This window comes from Callorhinus ursinus, unplaced genomic scaffold (assembly GCF_003265705.2).
Source record: "Callorhinus ursinus isolate GAN/ISIS: 27379988/994484 unplaced genomic scaffold, GSC_fseal_2.0 scaffold5, whole genome shotgun sequence".
In the NCBI taxonomy this organism is placed as follows: domain Eukaryota; kingdom Metazoa; phylum Chordata; class Mammalia; order Carnivora; family Otariidae; genus Callorhinus; species Callorhinus ursinus.
The window spans coordinates 82,288,465-82,312,731 of record NW_027397067.1 but is presented as its reverse complement, the minus strand read 5'-3'; the positions used below and the strand labels follow the sequence as shown (position 1 = coordinate 82,312,731).

Genomic DNA, 24,267 nt, shown 5'->3' with positions numbered 1-24,267 from the left:
TCCAGACGCTAGGGCCCCTTCCTGACACGTGCATGGGGGTCACCAGAGGGGCAGGGGTGACTCCTGTGGGATTCTGGGGGTGAGGAGGGCATGCTCTTGCAGGCAGAAGGAGGCCGCGGTGCTGGAAGTGAGGGGCGCTGCACAGATGGAGCTGGAGAGGAGGGGGTGCAGGCAGCTAGGGCCCTCCGCCCCAAAACAGAGAGGGAGGGCCGGTGGCATGGTGGGGCCGGGCCTGGGCCGGCACCTCAGCTTGGAGCACAGTGTGAGGGTGGAGGACCTGAGATGGGTCACCGCGCAGGCAGAAGGAGGCCTTGTAAGGGAGGGCGAGGCACATGCTGCCAGAGGCCAGGATGCCCAGGGCCCTGATAAGACCTGTCCCTCAGGGGAGGGTGGCAGGTGTCAGCTGCCAGGGCTCAGCCGTGGCACTCTCTGGCCTAGGTCCCTGCATCCCTGCTGATGCAGGTCAGAGCCACAGACACCAGAGTCTCCTGCAGGGAGGGCACAGGAAAGGGCTCACTGTGTGGACAGTGTGCAGGCAGCAGGGCTGGTGAGGAGGCCCAGCCCAGCTCTTGCCAGGGACACAGGCTGGAGGTGGAGGAGGCCATCTTGGCAGGTCCAGCTTTGAGGAGGGAGCCTGGGGAAGTGTCCCCAGGGTTCAGATGTGCAGAGCTCCTGGGTCTCGGGGCTTGGGGGGATGTGGAGGGAGAGTGGAGGTTCAGCCTGGTTTGAATGTCCCTGTGGGTGTCCTCAGTCCTGGGCTGTTTTCAGGAGGGTGGTGGACAAGATGGGCCAGGTGGCTTACACAGGCTTCCTTGGGGGCTGTTAACCAAGGGGCCATGAGCCAGGTGGGGTCTTGCCCTCCCACATCTTCCCAGAGAATTCCAGGCAGGAGCTACAGTGATTGTCCTGCGGCCTGAGTTCTGCCCCAGCCTGAGTTCTGTTCCTCTGTTGGCTCCTCCCTCACATGGAGTTCTGGGGACAAGGGCCATTTCAAGGCTGGAGGAACAGTCAGCCGGGACTCGACGTGTACAGTGAACAGGGTGAAGGGGGCAGGTTGGGGGGCGGGCAGGCAAGAGAAACGGGAAGGGAGAGCGGGGAGACAGAAGGAGCAGGTGGAGAGAGAGACATGGGGGGTGGGCAAGGGGCAGGGAAAGGGCCAGCCGTGCCCCTCGCCAGCTGTCATGGGCTGACAGCCCAGACCAGAGGGTGACACCCGGGTGCAAGGGATGGAGGAGGGCCCTGCCCCGGGCCGCCCAGCCTGAGCACCCGCCCTCCGCCCCCTGCGAGCTGGACTTGGGACTGCACAGTGGGGCCGCTGAGGCCCGGTAATACGTGGTTTTTGCAGGTAACACAGAGAACACCAATAGCTGCAGCTGAAATGGATTTTTAAAAGTGTCATTTTATGGAGAATTTTACTTTCCATCTTGTTGTTTATTAGGCTCTTAAAGGGAAAGCTTGTAATGCATCCATTGATCGAAATACCAATTGAATAGATGTGAGCACATAAAACAGTCCCAGGCCCTCATAATGGAGCCGCGGCATTTGTAATGGGGACAGCAGAGTTAGTGTTGCCAGCATGCTGGCTGGTCGGGGCGCCCTGAGTCACTTCTGCTCATTCTTGGGGAGCCGCGGGATGGGGGGTCCCTCAGGATGCAGCAGCAGCCTCAGTGCTGAAGCCCCCAGGAGACCCTCCAGGAGACCCTCCAGGTCGGCCCAGGAGCCATGGGAGTTGGACTCTCCCCTGCCCCCCTCCCCCCAGGGCCACAGTCAGGCACTCAGCCTCCGCTGTGGGCCAGCCCTTCTCCGGGCGTATCCTGTCCCTGCCCCAAGCCCACCCCCAGGTCACACAGCCCCCCAGGCCCAGGCTCCCACCCAGGCCAGTAGCCCCCCATCTGCTGCGAGATGGGCCCCGGAAGGCCGAGCCATGGGCCTGCCCCTGCACCGGGGTGGCCTGAGTACGTACGGGGAGGTCAGCACCCAGGGCCAGCTGCCAGGTGTACGGCCCCAGCTGGGCTTGAAGCCCCAGCCCTGACTCACTGGGGGCTTGGCGGCCCCTGGAGCTGGCTGTGGGCTGCATTCGGGAGGGTCTGAGGAGGGCGGGTAGCCACAATCATCGTGAGGCCTGTGCCGTCAGCTAGGTCCCTCGCCGCTGAGCCGTTTCTGAGACCCTTGCCTTAGGCCTGCACTTTGGCCGCATCCCATCCCCTCATCTCCCTCCCTGCTGGTCCTGCGTGGGGCCCTCCCCCCAGAGCTCTCCCCACAGACCGCCCAGCATCGCCAGCTCCCCACCCCTGCACCGGCTCCAAGCTGGGTCCTTGCTCTGGGGGCAGAGCGGGCACAGGCTGCGGGGGCCGGGCCGGGCCCCTTGCGCTCAGGTGGGGGCGCACTCACACCCTCCCGGCTGAGCTGCGCTGAGGTGGCGCCCGTCAGCGTTTCCGTGGAAAGCCCACTTAAGCACTTTGCAGCCTGTCACGGTGGCGGCTGAGCCTGACCTACTTGGGATTCGCTGTGCAGAGCCGCCTCCCCCGGGCACTCGGCTTCTGCTGACGGCGCACTCCCTGCTCGCCTCTCGGAGCTTCGCAGAACCGTGCTCCATTTCCTGAAAAATGCTTCCCCGCTTGTTTTCTCTGCTCCGCAGCCAGCCTGCCCACCTCCTGCACGGTCGTCATGGGCTGGACGGCCTGGCCAAGAGGCTGCTGGCTCCTTGGCCTCTCACTGACCCTGCCCCAGCCAGCGGGGGTCAGAGGTTGAGCTCTGGCCAGGAGCCTGGCTGAGCCCCGCTGCTAGCCACCCGCGACGTCGGCCATCCGCCTCCCCCACCTCCGCGTGCCCAGCCCTGGACAGTGGCCTCCCGGACTCAGTCCACCCACCCACCATGCTCATGCCTGAGGGTCTTCCCAAGGCTCCGGGCTTCTGGGTGCTTCCTCCAGCAGCGCCGGCTCTGCGTTCAGGCCCCTTTGTTCCCAGGGAGCCCCTGCTGCCTGGTCTCCCTGCCCGTCCTGTGTGTCCCCTCTGCATCTCTCACCTGACCTAAACCCCGAGAGGACCACAGCGTGTGGGATCCCAGGCAGCATGCAGCCCCTCCCTCCTGCTGCCCATTCTCCCAGCGCAGATTGACGGAGCTCCCCACACCAACGTGGCTCCCGGGTCAGGGGCACCGCAGTGAGCCGCCCCAGGTGCTCCAGGGTGCATTACTACACGGTGCCAGGCCGGGGGCCCATGACAGCGAGCTGTCGGGGGGTCGGGAAAGGCTTCCTGAGGACCTGACGTCTGAGCTTGGTCTCCGAGGTGACCCCAATAACAGGCGTAGGGTGTGCACGTGCAGAGGCCCACGCAAGGCCGAGCAGGGCACACACCACACTCACACACTCCACAGGGCTTTCCGGGAAGCAGAACTGTCCGGTGTGGCTGGAGTCCTGACTGGTGGGGGGCGTGTGGGGACAGTGGCCCATGAGGGCCTGACAGCCCAGCCTGCAGGGTCTCCTGACAGACTCCCCACGGCGGGGAGTGGGGACAGAACTTGATCAGACACACTGTTTTCAAACTAGCTGGTGGGCTGGGAGTGCAGGGAACCCCGAGGGAGCTGGGAATCAGGGTGGGGACCCCCCCAGCCTGCATCTGGGAGCGAGGTGGGGGGCCAGCTTAGGTGAGGTAGGTTCCCTTAGTGACTGCAGTCACTGGCTGGCTGAGGGTCCCAGGGAGGGGAGGGGTCTGTGTGAAAGGTGGGGAGCAGACTGTGGGACATCTGGGGTCAAGGAGCCCTCCCTGAGGGGACTGGGAAGGACCCACCAGCAAAAACGCCTCTGTGTGCCTGGCAAGCTCCTGCCAGTGACTTCTTGTCCGGGCTCAGGTCCTCTAGTCCTGCACACAGATCTGTGCCCAGCATATTCGTGTGGCCCCTTGGCCTGGCCCTGTCCCCGGGAGTCAGGCCTGTCCCATCCTCTCTGGGTCCCCGTGGCCTGGGATGGGCCGCCTTAGGCCCATGTACACTGTGCTGTTTCCTCAGGAAACCTGAGGACCGAGTGAGTCTGAGTGGGGGCTGGGGTCCGCTCAGCTCCAGTGTGGCTGAGCAGGGTGGCCTGAGGTGGTGTTTAAAGGTGCCGTTGGACCTGGTGAGGAGGCCTGGGCATCTGAGCACAGCTCCCAGTTTGGGACTTGCCCTATCCAGGGCCTCTCAGAGGTTGGGGCCACCTCCCTTGCCCCTCGTCCGCTCACGCCTGAGTCTGCTCTCGGTCAGGAGTGAGCCACTCCCTGGGCCTTCACTGGACGTGGCCGAGGCAGGCTGCCTGTCCTCACCCCCGGGTCTGGGGTGCAGAGCGCAGCATCCACTGCGGGGCCTCAGGAGGGGCTGGTGTTTGTCAGCTCGTGTGACCAGGGTGGGCTGGGTGCTTGTGCTCACGTGTACACCTGTGTTGGGGAGCTGATCTGCCTGTCCGTGTCTCACATGCACACCCATGCCCCTGGCTGCCAGGCTGTGTAGCCGACGGCGCCTGGGGTGGGCCCGTCTCACCCTGAAGCCTAAGAAGCAGACCCAGTGGGCGGGGGCACCCTGTGTACAGTGTTGGGGGCTATGTGGACCTGCCGTGGGCAGTGGCCATGGGACGCTCATGGGGGAAGGAGTGTGGGTGTGCAAGGTTGGCCCTCCAAGCCCTTGGAGGGCGGGAGAGCCCCGGCAGACTGGGTGAGCAGACCCTGCAGGCCGAGCAGGGCACACACCACACTCATCCCTGGCTTCCCAGGGAAAGCCTCCCTCGGTCTTGCCCAGACCCTGATGTCCCCTCCTCCTGGGCATCTGGGCACAGCAGGGCACCTTGCTGGCCTCACCAGCCTCGGACTGGGACTTCCAGCTGCCCCCCCCCCCCAACCCCAGGCTCCAGACACGTGGACAGCTTTTCTTTTTAAACCTACTTTTGTGGTGTGTGTGTCTGTCTCCCCATTACCACTGCTATTCATTGAAAATGTTATCTCCCCCCACCCGTTCTTTGTGCCCCCCGGGGGGGTGGGGGGCCCAGCCCTCACCCTGGTGTAGTCAAGGTTATGGTGATAAATCCTGGGGCATTGTCACTTCTATTCGGAGTAAATTGGCTGGCCGCTTTCGGGCTGAAGGAAAGATAATTTGCTGTAGTATTTCAAATGGATTAGAAATGGATTTGAAGGGAAAGTTCATGCCTCCCATTACAAAGGCGAGAAAGAGCACTATCTTAAGGCACGGCTCCCTCCCTGGCCTTCATTATCCACGCTTAATACCTTTCCTATTTTCCAGCGTTAATGAAATTTCCTGGCGGCGTGGGCCTGCCGGACGGATGGGAGAAGCCTTTAGATCTGAGGCTCCTGTTGTAGAAAAGGAATTACAGGGCCCTTGCCGCGAGGGCAGGAGCGTTCTCCGGGTCCTTGGCCTGGCTATTATCTCATTAATTTTATCCCCTCTTCTCAATACAGTTGGTTTCCAAAGCCTGTCCTCTCCATTAGGGTACAGTTTACCGGAGTGCTGTGACACCCACGGCAACGAAAAGCTACAAGGCAGCCCCTTGCCCACCGGCGCCCGCCTGGCCACAGGTCCCGAGTCAGCGAGCGGGCCCATCAGGGGTGAGGGAAAGGCAGAGGAGGTCTGTGCCGCTGCAGCCCTGGCCAGCCCTGCCTAAGTTCTGTGGGTACATCCACTTCCTCCAGATAGCCCCGCGGCACCACCGGGGACCACAGCCCCACACCCTCGGGCACGTGGGGTCCCTCGGGCAGGTGCATGTGCATGGGCTGCAAACACTGGGCCAAGCATGGGAAGAGCTGCTAGGCCTCCGAACTGCCCCCATCCCCTCCCTGGTCGCCGACCATCGTCCTGTAATTGCCTTAAAACCCAGGGGTATGGTTTTTGGTTGGAGAAGAGGACAGATCTGTTAGTCCTGTTCATCCATAAAAATTACCGTGGGAATAATCAACAAGGTGCGGGGAAAGAGGTGTCACCTGAGATGCGCCTCTTAGCCAAAAAAGTAAATCCTGAAAGGGCCTTCTCTGAAGGAGGGCGTTGGGTACGTCTGGCCCTAGTGCCTAGCCTGGGAGCCAGGAGGGCGTCCCTGGGGCTCGCTCTTCAGGGTGAGCTGGTAACAGCCCCAGACTGAGGCTCCTCAGTGCATGGAGCTATGGGATGGGCCCGGATGGGACCACCCTCGGGGCTGGAACATAATCTGTCCTGAAGCTTGTAGCTCCTTCTGAACCAAGACCCTGCTGTCCTCCACCTCCACGGGTGCCTGTCTGGGCCTGGCCACCTCTTTCTGCAGCTTCACCTGTGTGGCTGCCCTGGGAGTGGTGGTCTGTCCCTGTCTGGCCTCAGCCAAGGCCACATGCCCACAAGGAAGCTTCCTCACCCCTCAAAGGACTGGGTTTCTGGGGATGTGGGATCCTGAGATGCCGGGCCCAGCTGGGTAGGCGGGGCACAGGTCTGGTTGCCCACCTGTCCTGTGCTTTGTGCTGTCCTGGGTGCGGATGGGGGCGGGTAGGGGTGGTGGCCCAGGAGGGGAGGGTCTGTGCCCCGAGGGAGGAGGCAGCTAAGACTGGTGTCCTTGGTCCTGTAAGCAGCTGCTGCTGCATCTCACTGCAGGGCCTGTTGGGAGGTCTGGGGTCTGGTCCTGAGGGATGAGTGTCTTAGAGGCACGGGCCAGGCTTGCTGCCGGTCACTCAACCTCCCAGGACTACAGGAGTGGAGGCTGCCCAGGGCTGGCCCTGGCCCTGACCCACATGGGCATATGAAGGGACAGCTGCCTTGTCGGTGGGGAGACCGCTGAGGGCTCTGGACACTGTGGGGCTGGGGCTGTAGGGGACCTGTTGCCCTCTGGCTGAGCAAGCTGTGGTGGCCCCTGGCCCTAGGCTCAGCTCTCAGCTGTGGGGATTAGGACTCAGGCCAAGCTGTGCCCTGTGGATAGTGACCACAGCCCCCGCAGGGGGATCACGGGGTCTGCAGCAGGGCTGGCACAGAAGGTGGCCCCGCCTGGCCCCACCGTCCTCATACTCTGGCCTGGCCTCCGAGTGAGCCACGGGGACAAGGACAAGGCCGGTGCTAAGCGGACGCACAGATGCCCTGGGGCCAGGGTGGGCAGGGCTGGGGAAAATCTGCAAGTCTGTCTGCCTCCCCAGGGGGTCCCTGCCCACCCCACCCTCTCCCTGCCAAGATGCACCTCGTGTGGGGGCAGCTGGAGCCTGTAGGGCACAGAGAGCACGAGCCAGGCTAGCCGGGGTCCCTTGGCAGGGCTTTTCCCCAAGATTGGTGTTTGTGAACTTAAATTTTGATTAAGGGAAACTGGGTTAAGTGCTCTTGGGCTGTGGCGTCCTCCTTGGCACTTCCCGCCTGGCCTCTGTCCTTATACCGCAGCTTTGGGTCCCCTGAGCACCCGGCTCACTCACGCACAGTGTTTCTGTAGCATGCCCTCAGAGGCTTTGCGCTGGCAAGAGTCACCCCCAACTTGCAGAGAGACGAAGGCCGAGGGGGCCATGGGGCCAAGTGGTTGGGGTGGCAACTGCACCCCAGAGCGGGGCTGCTCAAGCCCTAGCACTCAGCTCCGGGCGAGTCCATTGTGGGTGGCCCCCCACCTCCAGCAGCCTATGTGCCAGGATGCCCCGAGGCCTGCCCTGTCCCTGGGTGCCCAGACCAGAGTCTGCTGCTGCCCCACACGGAGATGGGGATCTGTGTGCTCCCTGGGGGAGGGGGCTTCAGGGCCGTGGGGAGAACCCTACTTCAGCCAGGTCCCCGTGGCTGGTGGTGGTGCCTGCAGTAAGGACTGCTCTCCTCACACCCTGCCCCTCCTGCTGCTTGGAGGCACCAGCACTCAGGCCCAGATTTGCCGGTGGGGTGCAATGTGCACACTCGGTGGTAATAACATTATGGGCAGAGTCTGAGCTAATAGGGGATTAAGGTCAATTTGCATAAACAAATTACTGCTGAAATGCGTCCTGAGGGGGGAAAGGCCCCACGCCCTTCTGGAGTCATGAAGCTGGCTAGTCTCCATGCCAGGTGCCCTGAGTGGGAGGGCCTAGTCCCCTCGTTTCGGTGGCAGCCTGCCCATGTGACAGCTGGGGGGAGTGGGTCAGCCAGGACAGCTGCAGGCCCACAGTTGGTGCTGGTCTGGGGGCCCACAGCCACTGCCCATTGCAGCCGTGGTGTCTGCAGGGGGATGTCTCTCGAAGTGGGGGCATCTGGGGCCTCCTCCTGACCCACTCTGGTCTGGCCAGGTTAGGGCCCAGGAGCTGGTCGGAGGAGAATTTGGAGGGAGGGAGTGGGCAAGTGGCCACTGGGGCCATCCAGGCCCAGGTCTGCCTTCCCGGCCTGGATCATCCACTCAGCTGACCCCAAAGGCTGTCCCAGGCCTCTTCCAACCCAGGACTTTAAGGCACCTCCAGTCTTTCCCCCACACAGCTTGCCCGGATGGGGGTCTGTGAGGCTGTCCCCTCCCACTCTCCATGCTGGGCTCCCGTGTGGTGAACAGGGAACAGGAGTAGAGCCTGCTGACCCAAAGGCCTGGGTGGTGTGTGCTGGGGCAGCATCTGGGGGAAGATGTTCCCGGGCAGTGGTGATGACCACCAGCCACGGTGTGGACCCTCAGGGGACTTGCCTGTGCAGTGGAGCTCCCTCCAGATGCCCTGCCAGAAGGCCAGGGCCCGGACAGTCTCATCCCAGGGGTGTACATGCTGGAAGGGGGAGGCTTGTCTCCCACCCGTGCCCTTTCAGCCTGGCTAGTGGGGTTGAGGGTCCCCCCTGCCTGCAGGGGTGTGGAGGAGGGGAGGGGACAGACTGTGGGCCCGTGGGGCTGTACACACCGGGGTTTCCCTGTCTCCACAGGTCTCTGGTGCTGAACCGCCTGCGCCCCGCTGCCGGGGGTGGGAAGACCCAGCCCGGCTCTCCTCGGTGGCGGAACAAAGGCTACCGCTGCATTGGAGGCGTCCTGTACAAGGTGTCGGCCAACAAGCTCTCTAAGACCCACGGCCGGCCCGGCGGCGACAGCGGCAGCAGGCCCCTCCTGCGCACAGGTGAGGGTGGGCCCCTAACTCCCCAGCCTGCGTTGTCCGTGGTGGGTGGGGGCAGAGGCTTGCCGGTGACCTGAGGCAGGCAGGCCTGGGGCTCCCGTGGAGCAGATGCGAGTGAGTGCTTCCCAAAGGGGCCCATGCCAGGAGGGGAGTCCGTATTCCTGTTCAGAGCTTACAGAGGCTCCGTGGCTGTCCCTGTCGAAGTTGACGGGCAGCTGGAGCAGGCAGGGCATGGAGGGGGAGGGCTTGCGGCCTCTGTGTCCCCGGGGTAAAGCCCCCCCCCCCCCCCCCGGAGCACACTGCCTCTCGCTTGCCTGAGCAGGCCCTGATTTTCTGTGTTTTGCTCCTGGACAAAGGAGATGAGCCAGGTATGGTAAACACGGCCCTGGCAAGTGAACACCTGGGGCCGCGGCACCCCCTAATCTCATTGGCAATGCCTCCCAACTGTGTCTGGAGGCAGCCGCCGCCACCGCGCGCGCCCCCGCGGCCTGGAGAAACAGGCCGAGGAGAAGGAAATGCTTTGGATTCGCTTATTATACAAATTAACTAGAAAATATTTTGGCTTCGGTCCAATTTTACCCCCATCCTTTTCTGTTAGAAAAAAAGGGTGCGGTTGCAGGCAGTATGGGGACTGCAGAGGCCCAGCTGCTCCCAGGCCCCGCCCCGCCCACCCAAAGGGGCAGGAGGGAGAAGAGGCGGGGTGCTGGGGCCATCTTGTAGGTGGGGGGCCCCTTCCCGGAAGCCCTTGCCCAGCTGTGTCCCCAGGGCCTCTATCCGTGGGACTGTGGGGAGGGAGGCATGGGTGCCTGGCTGCCTCTTTCCAGACGGGGTACACTGGGCTCCCTAGGAGAGGCACTGGGGGCCCAAAGGCCATGGCTGTGCGCTGCCCCTGTGCCTCATGTTCCCCATCCCTTTCTCGAGGGATTAGGCTGTGTGATCCAAGGGCCTTTCTACCTTGGCCTCAGCTGGCTTGCCAGGGTCCAGGGCATTGGCTGGGCCTCCTCACGGGGCCTGCATGAGACTCAGCCCTACCCCCACTCTGAGCCTCTGACCCCCAGGGCTCAGCAGGCCCCTGGCATCGGTGGTCATGGTCCGTGAGGCCCCACACAGGGCTGTTGGTCCTTCGCAGAGCAGTCCCTAGGCAGGCTGGTTGTGGAGTGGTTGGAGCCATAGAGGGCTTCTGGGCAGCCTCTCTGCAAAGTGATGTTTTGCTCGGCCCTGACGGATGAGGCTTCTCTGTGGGTCATACCCACTGGCCCCAGCCTCCCCCTGGGCCTCCTTAGTGAAAGGCCCTGGCTGGCCTTTCCCATCTATCATCCTTTCTGCCCCCAACTGTCACCCTTGACCCCACAGCCGACCCAGCGGGCAGGACCCAGGCTCTGTTCCCTGCTGTCCTCCTTTGGGAGCTGGATGAAGCTTACTGGCGGGGGGGGGGGGGGCGCCCATTCTGCTGACATTTCCTCAGCCAAGCACGTCCCTGGGCCACACCCCCTCGAGCACCCTGCCATTCTGTCAGCCCCAGCCTGCTGTGTGCTGCTTATTCACATCAGGTCTGAGGGACTCCTCCCTGGCCTGGCCAGATGTCATTGGCTGTCCTGGCATTCACACTGTCCACATGCAGGGACCCAGAAGTGGATTATGGTTTGGGGCCACCCTGGCCCTTGCCGGGACCCTGCTGCTCATATGTCCTGGGCTGCACGGGGGCCCCTCCACATGGACCCTGATCTCCAGTGGGCGGGATGGACCTTTGGGGTATACCTACCACCTGGCCCTTTAAATCCATGGTGGGAGGAGAGGCACCGGAGACTGAGAGGGAGAGGCGGGTGCCAACTGCTTGGCAGCTGCTTGAGGGGAAGTTACGAGAGAGGAGAGCGGAGAGCCCGAACTGCTGGGAGAGCCCAGGCTGCCGCTGCCACCTTGGGGCAGTAAAGCAGGTGGAGAAAGGGGCCAGCGGTAGGGGCTGTGGGGCACTCCCTCCCCCCTCCGCAGCACAGGCCTCACCGCACCTGAGCAGGCAGCTGTCCCGCGTCTCACTGGGGAGGACACCTCGCCAAGCCCGCTCCCCTGCAGGTGCTGACCTCCACGCAGTGGCGCCTTCCCCCTTCTATCAAGTGCGGCACTGGCGCCTCCGGCCCCACCTCCCCCAGACTCCTGGCCTCGGGCAGTACAGGGAGGACAGAGGCCTCCAGGGCCAGGCGGGTTCCCAGGAGGCCCCACTCCATCTTGCTGCTAGGGGGCAGTCCTGGGGCTCAGCCCTCCCAGCTTCAGGGCAGGCTGGGGCAGGTAGGTGGGATTGGGAACACGGACCGTTGGGTGGCCTCTCCCAGGTATGAGCCAGAGCCAGAGCCAGAGCCCACCAAGAGACCACCCCCCACCTCCAGCTTCAGCTTCCCAGACCCGCATAAGGGTGGCCTACTTCTCGCTGTGAGGAAGGTGGGGTGTTCCCAGCTGCAGGAGTGCCCACTGACCAGCGGCCTCCTTAGACAAATAATAATTAAAGAAATAAATTTTCTCCTTTGGTGTCAGCAGAACTTTGACTTCAGCAGGAAAGTACAGCCAGACCCTCCTTGGGGGCGGGGGCTCGCCTCCTCTCCTCCTGGCTTTTCCTCCTGGCTGCTCCTGGCTGCTGGGCTTCTCTGGGACAGTGTCAGCCCCTGTGTTGGGGTATCCGAGCCATGGGGAGGTGGGTGGCAGGGAAGGAAGTGCAGAGCCTCGTTCCCACCCTCCTCCCAGCCCTGTGATCAAGGACTTCCCTCTGGGTCCAAGGTCTGCCCAACCAAAGGGCCCGGCCCTGCGACCTCTCCCTGTGTGCACCCAGCTATGGGCTGTGACACATGTTCCACGGGACCAGGCGTCTGTCGCAGTCCCTACGGTGGAGCAGAAGCCCCAAGTCCATCTGCCAGAACCACCTCCCCCAGCCTGGGCTACAGGCCTGGCCCCCAGGCCCCAGAGTGGGGTGGATCTGTGGTCCCTGCTACTCATTGGCCGTGGCACACCCCTCGGCAGGTCATGGGTCCCTGTGCCTTGTCTCCTCGTCTGTGACTTGCTGACCCCACCCTGTGTGCTGGGAAGTCACACGGAACAGCATGAGAGGGTGCAAGAGAGGGCCCCCGAACTGCACACTCAAGGCACCACCCTGCTGCCTTCCTCCCTTCCCGATGCCTCTTCCTGGGGCTCCCTCTGCCCAGGGCCATGATTTCCTGGGAGGGGTGAGTCCCACTGGGGCACCGTGGGGCTGCAGACCTGCCCAGCTGCTCCTTCTGACCCCAGAGCCTCTGACTTGGGCTCTCCGGCCTGGGGAGGGTGAGGCACTCCCTGGCAGGGACTGACGGGCACTGGCGGGACAGGGTGGGGCCGCCCGAGCCAAGCTCACGGTGTCTATTTTGGGAAGATCCCCGGGCAGCACAAGCTCTCTGAAGGCTGGACGCCTCCCGCTCGGTGGCTGCCGAGGGTTTTCAGCTGAGCCCTGTAGCACCCCTCAGCACCTTGCGGCCTCTTTTCCAGCCAGCTACTTTATGTGCATTTTTTAACACTGCACAGCAGCTGAACGCTGCCTCCCACTGCGAGCCCCACACTGGCATTTTTTAAGAGCGAACGGGGAGGGGGGGGTGAGGGGAGTGAACCTGCCCCGCCCCCTCAGAGGCCAGGCCCGGGGCCCGAGTCTGACAGGCAGACACATGTTGACAGCGGGCCCTGGTGGGAGCAGATGGCGCCACAACGGCACCGGCAGCCCAGGTGACAGCCGGGAAGCCGTGCTCACGGGCCGCAATCCAGTGACACTCTGTCAGCCCCGGGCTGGCAGGTGTGTGGCACCACGTGCCACCTGGGCCGGCCTCTGACGTGGACCCCCGGTCAGTGTCCCCAGCTTGGGAGCCAGGACGCCGCTGCCCTGCCCTGCTCCTCCCTGGCCCACCCCCACCCCTGCACCAAATCGAGCCCCATTCGTGTCTCGGCCGCCTGGGCCATGGCCACCGGGCGGGGCGTCTCCTTCCCACTGGGGGCCTCGCTGCTCAGGCCTGGAGCCACCCCTTCTGAGCTTGAGGACACTGAGGCTCAGAGGGGCAGACACTGGCCCGAGGGCGGCGGCCCGGAGAGGGGCTCGGCCGCAGGCTACATGTGAAGAGTGCCTGAAGGCCAGCCTGGGGGGCGTGGGGGGGCTTGGACGTGGACAGGCTGCATAAAGTGCCAGAATGCTTGTGTGACCAGATCTGGAACTCAGGAGAGGGGACCAAGCTGCCTGGGACCTGGCAAAGGTCGTTCTGGGGAGGTCGAGGGAGGGGCCTCCAGGCGGCAGGAGGGCCACCTGCCCGGGCCTCCCATGCAGCTCCGATGGGGGCAGCTCAGGGCCAGGCAGCTTGGGGACATCCCTTTTTAAGCCTGGGATGCTTTGTCATTGCCTCAGGTCCCTAGAATTTCTGAGTGATGTCACTTCTGCCTCTTACCAGCAGATCCATTTCAGCAGCTGCCTGTGAGAAATTGAATCTGGTCTGAGAAGGTTCGTGTGTGTGTGTGTGTGTGTGTGTGTGTGTGTGTGTGTGTGTGAGAGAGAGAGAGAGAGAGAGAGAGAGAGAGAGAGGAACTGTGGGCCTCCATGGCTGTCTGAGCAGCCTCTGGCCCCGACCTACCCAGACCTGCCCACCCTGGCCCTGGGGGACGGTGACCTTGTGCCTAAAAGGGAGGCAGGAGGGTGTACGTTCGTCTGGACTCCCTCCCCTTTCTCACACAGGACAAGCATTGCCCACCTGCCCCTTGTCCCCTGCTGCCCTAGCCCCCCCCCAACCCCAACTGCCCTGGCTGTGGGCATCCTGTCACCTGTTCCCTTCTTGTGACTACTGTCCATTTCATGAACAGATCCCCTTTGGGCCACAGTCAGTGACCTCAGAGAGGACTTGATTGGTCTTTGTGCTTAGGGTTTTGAGGAATGGGTACCTGCCATGGCCAATGAGCCAGACGTGCTCGTCTGGGGCCTGTGGAGGCTGAGGTCGGCACATAGGTCCCTCTAGAGCCTGGGGGCAAGGACTTCAGGCTTTGCAGCTATGTACTCACTATGATGTTTTTGTCGTATGACCCCGTCAATACAGAAAAGTCATTACTGGCTACGACGAAGCCAGGGGGCATTCCTGGATCCCACTCAGGTCCCATATCCCTGGGCCCTGCTCCTGGCAGAGGGAGGTGGCAGGGAGGCCCCCCTCCCACCTGCCGGTCCTGGGACCACCTGTGTTGAGGCGAGGCTGCCAGCCAACTGCCAGATCTGGTCCCTGGACAAGCCGCTGCCCTGCACCGGGTGGGGGTCCGGCAGGGTCCCAGCAGGGTATACAGCCCAGCCCGAAGGGAGGGCAGGGGGTTTCCCTTAGGGGGCAGCAGTGCCTGCGCTGAGAGCGGGAACCCTGACAGGGCTGCGCAGAGCAGCTTGCTGGGCAGTGGGAGTGCCTGGGGCCTGGGGGCCTGGGGGCCTGGGGGCCTGGCGTGACACGGCCTCTCCCCACAGGCCGCGTGGACCCTACCAGCAGCTGCAGCCGCTCCCTGGCCAGGTATGTCCCTCAGGGTTGGGCGTGGGGCTCACAGGTTGGCGGGGCGGGGCGGGGGGGGTCCCTCAGGCTCACGAACCTCTACCCCCGTCCACAGCCGGGCCGTCCAGCGCAGCCTGGCCATTGTCCGGCAGGCAAGGCAGCGGCGGCGGAAGCAGCAGCAGGAGTACTGCATGTACTACAACCGCTTCGGCAGGTGCAACCACGGCCAGCACTGTCCCTACATCCACGACCCCGACAAGGTGGCCGTGTGCACCAGGTGCCCTTTGCCCTGCCGGGCCTCGGGGGGCGGGGGGCGGGGGCTTCAGGGGGCTGTGTGGGCGCCCTGCCCCTGGCGCCTCCGACCCACTTCCCTCCTTTGCACAGGTTTCTCCGGGGCACCTGCAAGAAGACAGACGGAACGTGCCCCTTCTCCCACCACGTGTCTAAGGAGAAGGTGAGCTCCCCTAGGCACCCGGCCTCCCTGCAGGCCCCGCCCCCCAGTTCTCCCCTGGCCAGGGCGTGGGGGGTGGGGGGGGCGGGCTGGCTGTGTGACCACCCCTGCCCGGTGCCCAGGGACAGTGGGGTGAGGCAGGGCGTGCTGGAAGGGCAGCAGAGGACAGGTGGGCGCACCACCGGGCCCCCGTCTCGCAGGCCCCTCCCCTCAGCCACCATGAGCACAGGGGACCCCCTCCCATGGGCGCCCACTGCAGGGGCAGAGCCGGGGCAGCGCTGGGGCCCGGGTACCAGCATGCCGGGAGCCTGGAGGTGAGGGCTCGGGCGGGCTGGGCTGCCTGCCACCCGCCCCCCACTTTGGGGCCGCGGCAAGGTTAGGGGAGGCGGGATCGGGCCGAGGCTGCCGCTACAACAGCTTTTCCCCTTGAGGAACTTGAAAAGAATCAGCATTTTTCTCCCTAATAGAGCTTCGAAACTCTGTTGTGAGCAATTTGGAAATTCACGTCGAGTTTCAGGTTCATTAGCTCTAGCTCCGAAGCTGGTGCACATTCTGAGCTGTCTGGTGTGGACGCCCGCACTCGCGCCCTGAATTAATGTTATTGTTATTTGTGTGGACGTGGTGGGTGCAGACAAGGTTAATTGAAATGAGAATGCAGTCCCCTCTCGATAACGGCCGTGCTGACAGCTAGGAGGAGTTCCGTTTGGTGTAAGAGTTGGCTTTATTATTCCTTTTTATTAGAGGTAATTTGGGCTCTATATCAAAAGCCACATTAAGGGAATCGTTTGCAGCCATACCACTGCCAGCCCCAGACGGGCCAGCCCTTCTCCCCTGCGCGCTGCAGTTAAAAGACAATTAAAAATAAACTCTTGCACATTAAATCACCCTTTGTTTCTTTGCTTTCTCCCTCATTCCTGCCCTGGCCTCCCCTCTGCCCTGCCCTGGAAGCCCCTGCATGGGGCCCCTGGCAGGCCGGCCGGAGCTACGTGTGGAGGTGTGAGGAGCCGAGCCCTGGGGTGCCCGCCAGTGCAGACCCACCCGGGGACCAGGGGCTGCAGTGGGGTGCGTGAAGGGCGGGTCTGACAGGAGAGAGCGGGAGAGGCCAGCTCTCAGAGAAGCTCCTGCAGGGGTAACAGGCCTGGGGAAGGTGGGAAGTCCCCAGGGGGCTGACCAGGGATGGGCGCCAGAGAGGAGTCGCCTGGCAAAATGGCAACTGCCGAGGTCAGGGTGGGCAAGATCAGCGACCCCTCCTCGCTGGCCCTCAGGCCTCGGCTTCCTCCAACGGGAGAAAGTGGGCTGCATTTCTCTCTGTCTCCCAGCCTCAGGGCCAGGGACTGCTGTGCGGCATAGCCCTGCCCAGGCCGCCCGCTCCATGTCCCCCTTCTTCGCCCCCAGGTCTTCCCTGGGTCCACCTGCTGGCGGCCAGGGCACTGGAGCCAGGCCTCCACAGTGCCAGCCTGGGGTCAGTGCAGCTCTGGGCTGCTCCAGGGCATCTCCCTGCCTACCCACGGTCCATCCCTAGGCTTCCCTGGGTAGAATCAGGTCACCAGCCCACGGACACTGCCAGGTGTCCAGGCAGCTGGGAGATCGGCTGAATTTCCGGGCCCTGTAGCCTGTGCCCTACCTAAAGCCCCCATGCTCTGTCTCCCCCTTACCCCCCAGCCCCTGCTCCTCCAGACACCAACCCCTCCTGGCCTGTCCACTGTGGCCCCACTGCCTGGAAACCGGGCAATCTCCAGAGCAGGTGACAGAACATCTGGAGCTCAGCCATCCTGCAGGGATGTCTTCACTTGGGCTGTTTGAGGGCACGTGTGTCCTGCCCAGACAACCTTGCCTTCTGGAGAAACTTGGGGGGGTCTCCCTTTGGGGTGGGCAGCCCTCACCTGGCATGGCCTCAGGTGCTCGTGGCTCCTGATGGCCCCCCTCCTGCTGTCCAGCACGGTGTGTCGTTTCTCCCTTGGGGGGGGTCTCTGTGTGGCTCACGCCTGGCCTTGGAGCCCCAGGCAGGTCCTTTGAGTCCAGGTGTTTTGCCTGTAAAGTGAGGTGCAGGCTCCTGACGGAGGGTTGGAGGAGGCGGGGCTGTACTAGCACCGGACGGACTGGGCCCATGCGCCGAAGGGAGCCATGGGGGTCTGCTGGCCCTCACCCCTGTCCCCTCGCCTCCACAGATGCCCGTGTGCTCCTACTTCCTGAAGGGGATTTGCAGCAACAGCAACTGTCCCTACAGCCATGTCTACGTGTCCCGGAAGGCGGAGGTCTGCACGGACTTTCTCAAAGGCTACTGCCCACTGGGCGCAAAGGTGAGGGGCGCAGTGGGCGGCGGGCAGCACCTAGCCCCCAGTAGGGGGCCAGCCGTACTGCTCAGGGCCTTCCTTGGAGCACGCATCACCCCAGGGTGACGAGGGTGAGGGTGAAGCAGGCCGGTGTGAAGGGGATTGGGGAACTGGGTTGCGAGGGCCACCTGCAAGCTGGTAGCCCGGGCTTGTCACGGGCGTGTCATTGCCTCCTGTCGCCCTCGTCTGACAGCAAGAATGCTGCTGTGCTGGGGACTTCCCGGCAGCTGAGCGCACTGGCTCCTTCCCTTCCTCATTACCGTCCTGCTCATCCCCACGTGGGCCTGCGGTCGACTGGGGAGACCAGAGCTGGGGCTTCCTGGGGACCCCCAGTGGGCGGGGCAGCGGAGCTGGGCCTGAACAAGGGGAGCACGGTCAGTGCAAGGACAGCCCGAGGCCCCTGACAAACACCCTCCTCCCCCATTTCACACCGTGGGGCCCTCCTTCCCCACGTCCTCTGCCTCCAGGGGCTGGGCCCAGCCAGGCTTGGCAGACCTGGGGACCTGACCTGCAGCCAGCGGGTCACCTTGAAGGATGCCCAGAGCCCTGGCGGTGGGGGTGGGAGGGGGGGCGGGGGCGGGACCCCCCACGGAGGCTGTGCGTGATTATTGTAAGATATTCCAATGTAAATGAAAATATCAAAGTGATATTTAAGTTCTGCTTCTATTAGTGGAAGTGCTTACTGCGTCCCTTTCAGCGTGTTGGCGCTGCGTGGCTGCCACATGATGGATAGCGGCTTGTAATTATATATGGGGAAAGCGCTGAGCAGGCCAGATCCAGCGGGGGTGGGGAGGCAGCAGCCTGGGCCGGTGAGGGTTAATTTTATTCTCTAAATAATATAAAAAGTGCTGAGTCGTCGCCTTGTGCCTGATGTACAAGTCCTCAAACGGGCCCCAGAGAGTTTATAATATTCCACTGAATCAAGTGAAATTGTTAACCTTGCTTCATAAAGCCCTGGCTTGTTAAAGAGGCGCACTCCCTTTTCTTGTGAATAATTTAGGCTGGGAGTAAATCTCTGCTCCTTTCCCTCTCCGGGGCCCACATGGCTACTGCGGGACCTGCCGCTCCGAGGGCAGCCTCTGGCCCCCGGCCCCCCGGCCCCCGGCCCGTCTCCTCCCCTTCCCTCAGGAGCGTCCCCTCTGTCCCTCGGCCGCTCAGGACCTGCGGGCAAGGATGGCTGTCCCGTGGGATGCCTGCCACCTCGGGGGGCCTGGCACCCGGACGCCACCGTCCCAGCAGGGGCCGTGTTCCTCGGGTGTCCGCCGAGGTGCCCATGCTGTTCCCTCTCTGCCTAATGCGTGTTTGAGGGAGACACTTGCAGACTCCGGAGGCCCCCATGCTCACCTGCTAGTTTTCATAGCCCCTGGTGATTCTCGTCTGCCCCCTTCTCTTTCCCGGCACCCATTTCTCCCTGTTGAGGCATGTGTGTGGCTGTGGCCCGGGCTCCTGCCGTGCACTGTCACCATCCCGCTTGGGCACCCCTGTGGCCCTCGATGTGTGCTGCGGGCACTCGGTGCACTCCGGCTCCACCAGATGCTGCCGGCCGCCGGCATCCACAGCTGGGAGATGCCCGTGTGCGCAAGGTATCAGTCCATGGCTGCCCCCTTGTTGAAAGCGGGAGTCTGCCCGCCACACCCGTGGCAACCCAGCGCTCTCTGTGCCGGGGCCCCTGCCAGCCTTCCTGCTGCCCGTCCCCTGCACATCAGTGCGCGGCCTGCACCAGCTGCTCTGCTTGCTGGCGGAGTTCCTGAAGGCCCCTCCACCGCCCTCCTGCCCCTACCTCGTCCTGCCTCTCACAAGCTCTCGTGGCCTCCGGGCATCACCCTTTGGCTTCAAGGTCACAGGCCGAGTTTCCATCACCTGTTGGCATTGCCGGTGGTGTCCTTCCTTCGGCTGAAATCCTTCCTGTGTTTGTGGGGCGGAGTCCATCCATGTTCACCTTGTGCTCCTGTTCCTGGACCTGCCCTGTCCTTGTCAGTGCAGTGGGCCTGAGAGGACGCCCCGGGGCAGGGGCTCGGACCCTAGCCCAGCCCCGTCACCACCGCGTGCAGCCCACCACGCACTCGCTACCTCACCCCTCGGGGCCTCCGCTTTTTGGTTGGTAAAATTAGGCTGATGGGGGCCCCCGCCACAGGGGGATGGTGGCGAGTAAGACTTCCTTTGCCGCCGTTGGAGCAGGCCTTGGGCAAGTGTTAGCTGTTGTTGAGTTGCCTGTGGTGTGAAGTCGGACCCCAGTTAGGTTTCCTCCATAGAGTGGGCCCCATCCCCCAAACTGCATCTGAAACTACCCCTTCTCTCCTCTCTGCTTTGGGGTGCCTGTTTTAAGAAGCCCAGCTTTACGGAGGTGCAGCCCCCGTGTCATCCGGTTCACTGCACAGGCGGGGTTGTGCAGCGGTCCCCACCATCCAGTTCTAGAACACGTCCTTCACCCCAAACACTCCTCTGCTCCCTTTGTGGTCAAGTCCCACCTGTGGTGCCCCCCAGCCAGACAGTGGTGATCTACCCGCCATCCCCGTACACTCGTCTTTTCTGGACATTTCACGCATGGAAGTCCCGCAACACAGCCTTTGCTGTCTGCCTTCTTTCTTCTAACCTGGTTTTGAGGGTCATCGTGTTGCCCTCAAGGTCAGGCCTGCGTTCCTTTTCCTGGCCGAATGGCGCTCCGTTGTGTGCAGAAACCACATTGTGTTCATTCATTCGTCAGTGTCTGGACGTTTGGTTTGTCCCCAGTTTGGGACTATGTGAACGTTTGTGTGCGAATTTTTGGGAGCACAGGCTCTTGTTTCCCTTGCGTGGACACACCTAGGAGTGGAGTCGCTGGGCCACATGGTGGCTGCAGGCCTCACTGCCTGCTTTCCCTTGTGGCCGTGCCGCCAGGAGCGAATGAGGCTTTCCTGAGGTCACGCGCTTGATAGCACTTGTCGGTGTCTGTCCTGTGGACCGCAGCCTCTCTGGTGGTGCGGGGTCTCTCACTGTGGCTTCATTTTGTGTCTCCCTGACAGCTGATGGTGTTGAACACTGTGTTCATTGGCCGTTCCTTTATCTTTGTGTAAACCATTTTATTGAGGGGGCGCCTGGGTGGCGCAGTCAGTTGAGCATCTGACTCTTGATTTTGGCTCAGGTCAGGATCTCAGGGTCGTGGGATGGAGCCCCCGTGTCAGGCTCTCTGCTCAGCAGGGAGTCTGCTTGAGGTTTCTCTCTAACTGCGCCCCTCCCCTGCTCCTTCTCTCTCACTCTCTCTCTCAAATCTTTTTTTTTTTTAATTTTTGAAAATAAATTTTAAAAAATAAAATCTTTAAAAAAAAAAAGTTTTATTGAACTATAATTCCCATAACCTACAATTCACCTGTTTAACCGTACATTAGAATGATTTTTGGTATATTACATTATTAAATTTTTTAATTGTGACAAAATAAGTATAATGTAAAATTTGTCATTTCTTTTTCTTTTTTAAAGATTTTATTTATTTATTTGAGAGAGAGAGAGCACAAGGCAGGGAGCGGCAGAGGCAGAGGGAGAAGCCGGCTCCCTGCTGAGCAGCGCGCCCGACAGGGACCCTGGGATCATGACCTGAGCCAAAGGCAGACACTCAGCCGACTGAGCCCCCCAGGTGCCCGGCATTTGCCCTTTCTGTCTCTACCACACAGTGGTATTAATTGCACTCACGGTGTTGCATGGCTACCACCACTGTCTATTTCCAGAACTTTTTCATCACCCCAAACAGAAGCGTTAAGCATTCGAGGATAATGCCCCACAACCCCTTCTCAACCCTGGGCACCGCTAATCTACATTTTGTGTCCGTGGACTTGCCTCTTGGTAGATATTTAATAGCAGTAGAATCAGACAGTGTCTGCGCCTTTGTGTCTGGCTTCTCTCACCCAGCATGTGGTCGGCTCACCCCCCTGGTAGTTTGTCCCTCGCTCCTTTTAAGGCTGAGTAACATCCCATTTACATCCGGACCACACTCTGGTGGGCGCTTGGGTTGGCCCTCCTGGGTCTGTAGCTCATGCTGCTGTGTGGACGTGGTCGTGTCGGCCTCTCGTGGAGTGTGCCTGCTGTCGCTGCCTCTGGGTGGGTAACCAGGAGTGCCACTGCCGGACTACCTGGTAATTCTAGGCTGAGCTTTTTGAGGAACCGCCAGACTGTTTTCCGTAATGGTTGTGCTGTTTTACGTTGCTACCAATAGCTTATACGGGTTCTGGTCTCTTCACGTCCTCGCTGAGGCTTTGTGACCCTTCCCCCCAGTTCTTTCAGCAGCCGTCCTAGTGAGCATCTAGTTGTTTCAGCTTGCATCTCCCTAAAGACCAGGGATGTGGAGCGCCTTTTCGTGTCTTTGTTGATCATCGGTACATCTTTTTTTTTAAAGATTTTTTTTAAAAGATTTTATTTATTTATTTATTTATTTATTTGACAGAGAGAGACACAGCGAGAGAGGGAACACAAGCAGGGGGAGTGGGAGAGGGAGCAGCAGGCTTCCCGCGGAGCAGGGACCCCGATGCGGGGCTCGATCCCAGGACCCTGGGGCCATGACCTGAGCCGAAGGCAGACGCCTAACAACTGAGCCACCCAGGCGCCCCGGTCATCGGTACATCTTCTTTGCACAAATGTCTGTTCACCTCCTTTGCCCATTTTTGAATGTGGTTGTTTGGGGGCGTTTTGTTGGTGGGTCATAAGACTTTTTTTTTTTTTTTTAAGATTTTATTTATTCATTTGACAGAGAGAGAGAGAGAGAACAAGTAGGCAGAGCGGCAGGCAGAGGGAGAGGGAGGAGCAGACTCCCCACTGAGCAAGGAGCCCAATAGGGACCCTGAGATCATGACCTGAGCTGAAGTCAGACACTTAACCAGCTGAGCCACCCAGGTGCCCCTGAGTCATAAGACTTCTTTTATGTGTCCTGGAAATTAAACCCTTGTCAGGATACGATGTGTGACTCTTTCCTCCCATTCTGTCTTTTCATTCTCTTGACAGTGTACTTTGATGCATGAGAGTTTTTCATTAAGTATAATTTTTCTCTTTTTTTCTATTGCATGTGCTTTGGGTGTTATATCCAAGAAATACTTGTCCAACCCAATGTCAGCGAAGCTTTTCCCTTTGTTTTCTTGTAAGAGTTTAATAGTTTCAGTTCTTAAGTTTAGGTCTTTGGTCCATTTTGAGTCAGTTTTCGTATGTGGTATGAGATGAGGGCCCAGCGCCAGTCTCCTGTATGTGGGCAGACAGTTTGCCCAACACCATTTGCTGAAGGGCTGCGCTTACCCCACTGAATGGTCATGGCTCCTTTCTTGAAAGCCCGTCCACCATACATATGGTGGTTCGTTTCTGGGTGCTGTGTTCTGTTCACTGGTCTCTATGTCTGTCCTTAAGCAAGTATTTTGATTATGATAGCTTTATAAATAAGTTTTTGAAACCAGGAAATGTAAATCCCTCAATTTTGTTCTTCTTTTCCAAGATTATTTTGACTATTCAGGGTCATTTGAGATTCCATATGAATTTTAGGATGGGCTTTTTCTTAAAAAAAAAAAACAAAAAACAAAACCAGGGGTAGGGGCCTTTGGGATTTTGGTAGGGATTGCATTGAATCTGTAGGTCACTCTGGGTGGTATTGTCATCTTGATAATAGGAAGTTTTCCAGTCCATGAACATGGGATGTCTTTCCCTTTATTTAGACCTTTATTGATTTCTTTCAGCAGTGTTTTGTAGTTTTTAGTATGTACGTCTTTTGCCTCCTTGGTTAAATTTATTCCTAAGTATCTTATATTTTCTTACGTTATTGTAAATGTAAATTTAAAAAAATTTTTTTTTTAGATTGTTCTTTGCAAGTGTGTAGTAATAAGTTGATTTTGTGTGTGTGTGTTGATTTTATATTCTGGAATTTTACTGACTGCATATATTAGCTCTAACAATTTATTTGTGGGTTCTTTTAGGGTTTTCTATGTATAAGATTATGTCATCTAACAGAGATAATTTTTTCCTTTTAAACTTAGACTTTATATATTTTTTTTAATATTTATTTAGCCTAATTGCTCTGACTAGAATTTCTAGTACTGTGTTGAATAAAAGTGGCAAAAGGGGGCATCCTTGTCTTGTTCTTCATCTTAGAGGAAAAGCTTTCAGTTTTTCACCATTGAGTGTGATGTTAGCTGTGGGCTTTTCACATATGATTTTTATTTTGTTGAGGATGTTCCTTTCTATTCCTAGTTTATTTGGTGTTTTTATTATGAAAGGTGTTGAATCTTGTCAGATTTTTTTTTGCATTAATTGAGATGATCATGTGGTTTTCTTCTTCCTTCATTCTGTTAAGGTGGCCAGTCATATTGATCACCTTGAATCAGTTATGTTGATGGATTTTTGTATGTTGAATATTCTTGCATTCTAAGAATAAATCCCATTGCTGAATTCAGTTTTCTAGTATTTTGTTGATGATTTTTACATCTATATCTATGACGAATTTTGATCTATAGTTTCTTTTCTTGTAGTATCTTTGTCTGGTTTTGGTATCAGGGTAAGGCTAGCCTCACAGGTTGTTTGGCTATTTGGAATTAGGAAGGACTCCTTATGCTTCAGTTTTTTGGAAGAATTTGGGAAGAATTGGTGTTCATTCTTCTTTACGTGTTTAGTAGAATTCAACAGTGAAGCCCTCTGGTCTTGGGCTTCTCTTTATTGGTAGGTTTCTGATTACTGATTCAGTCTCCTTACTATATAGAGAGCTAGTCAGAGTTTCTTTTTCTTCTTGAGTCAGTTTTGGCAGATTGTGTATTTCTAGGAATTGGCCCATCTCATCTACGTTGTTAAAATTATGTGTGTAGAATTGTTTGAAGTATGCCCTAATTATCCATCTGATGTCTCCAGGGTCTGTAGTGACCTCTGTTTCATTCCTGATACTGGAAATTTGTGACTTTTATCTTTGTTTGTTTTGCTAGAGGTTTGTCAATATTATTGATCTTTTTAAAGGGTCAGCTCTTTGTTT

At 59.6% G+C, this 24,267-nt stretch overlaps 1 protein-coding gene across 2 annotated transcripts in view; it reads left to right on the top strand.

Moving 5' to 3' along the window:
* ZC3H3 (zinc finger CCCH-type containing 3) overlaps nucleotides 1–24,267 on the top strand; it is a 90,004-nt gene that overhangs the window by 53,821 nt on the left and 11,916 nt on the right. For both annotated transcript variants that reach the window (XM_025871241.2, XM_025871242.2), the window contains exons 5-9: nucleotides 8,825–9,012; nucleotides 14,498–14,540; nucleotides 14,635–14,796; nucleotides 14,904–14,973; nucleotides 17,139–17,270. In XM_025871241.2, the coding sequence (XP_025727026.2) occupies nucleotides 8,825–9,012; nucleotides 14,498–14,540; nucleotides 14,635–14,796; nucleotides 14,904–14,973; nucleotides 17,139–17,270 (595 nt within the window). The remainder of the gene's footprint in view (nucleotides 1–8,824; nucleotides 9,013–14,497; nucleotides 14,541–14,634; nucleotides 14,797–14,903; nucleotides 14,974–17,138; nucleotides 17,271–24,267) is intronic.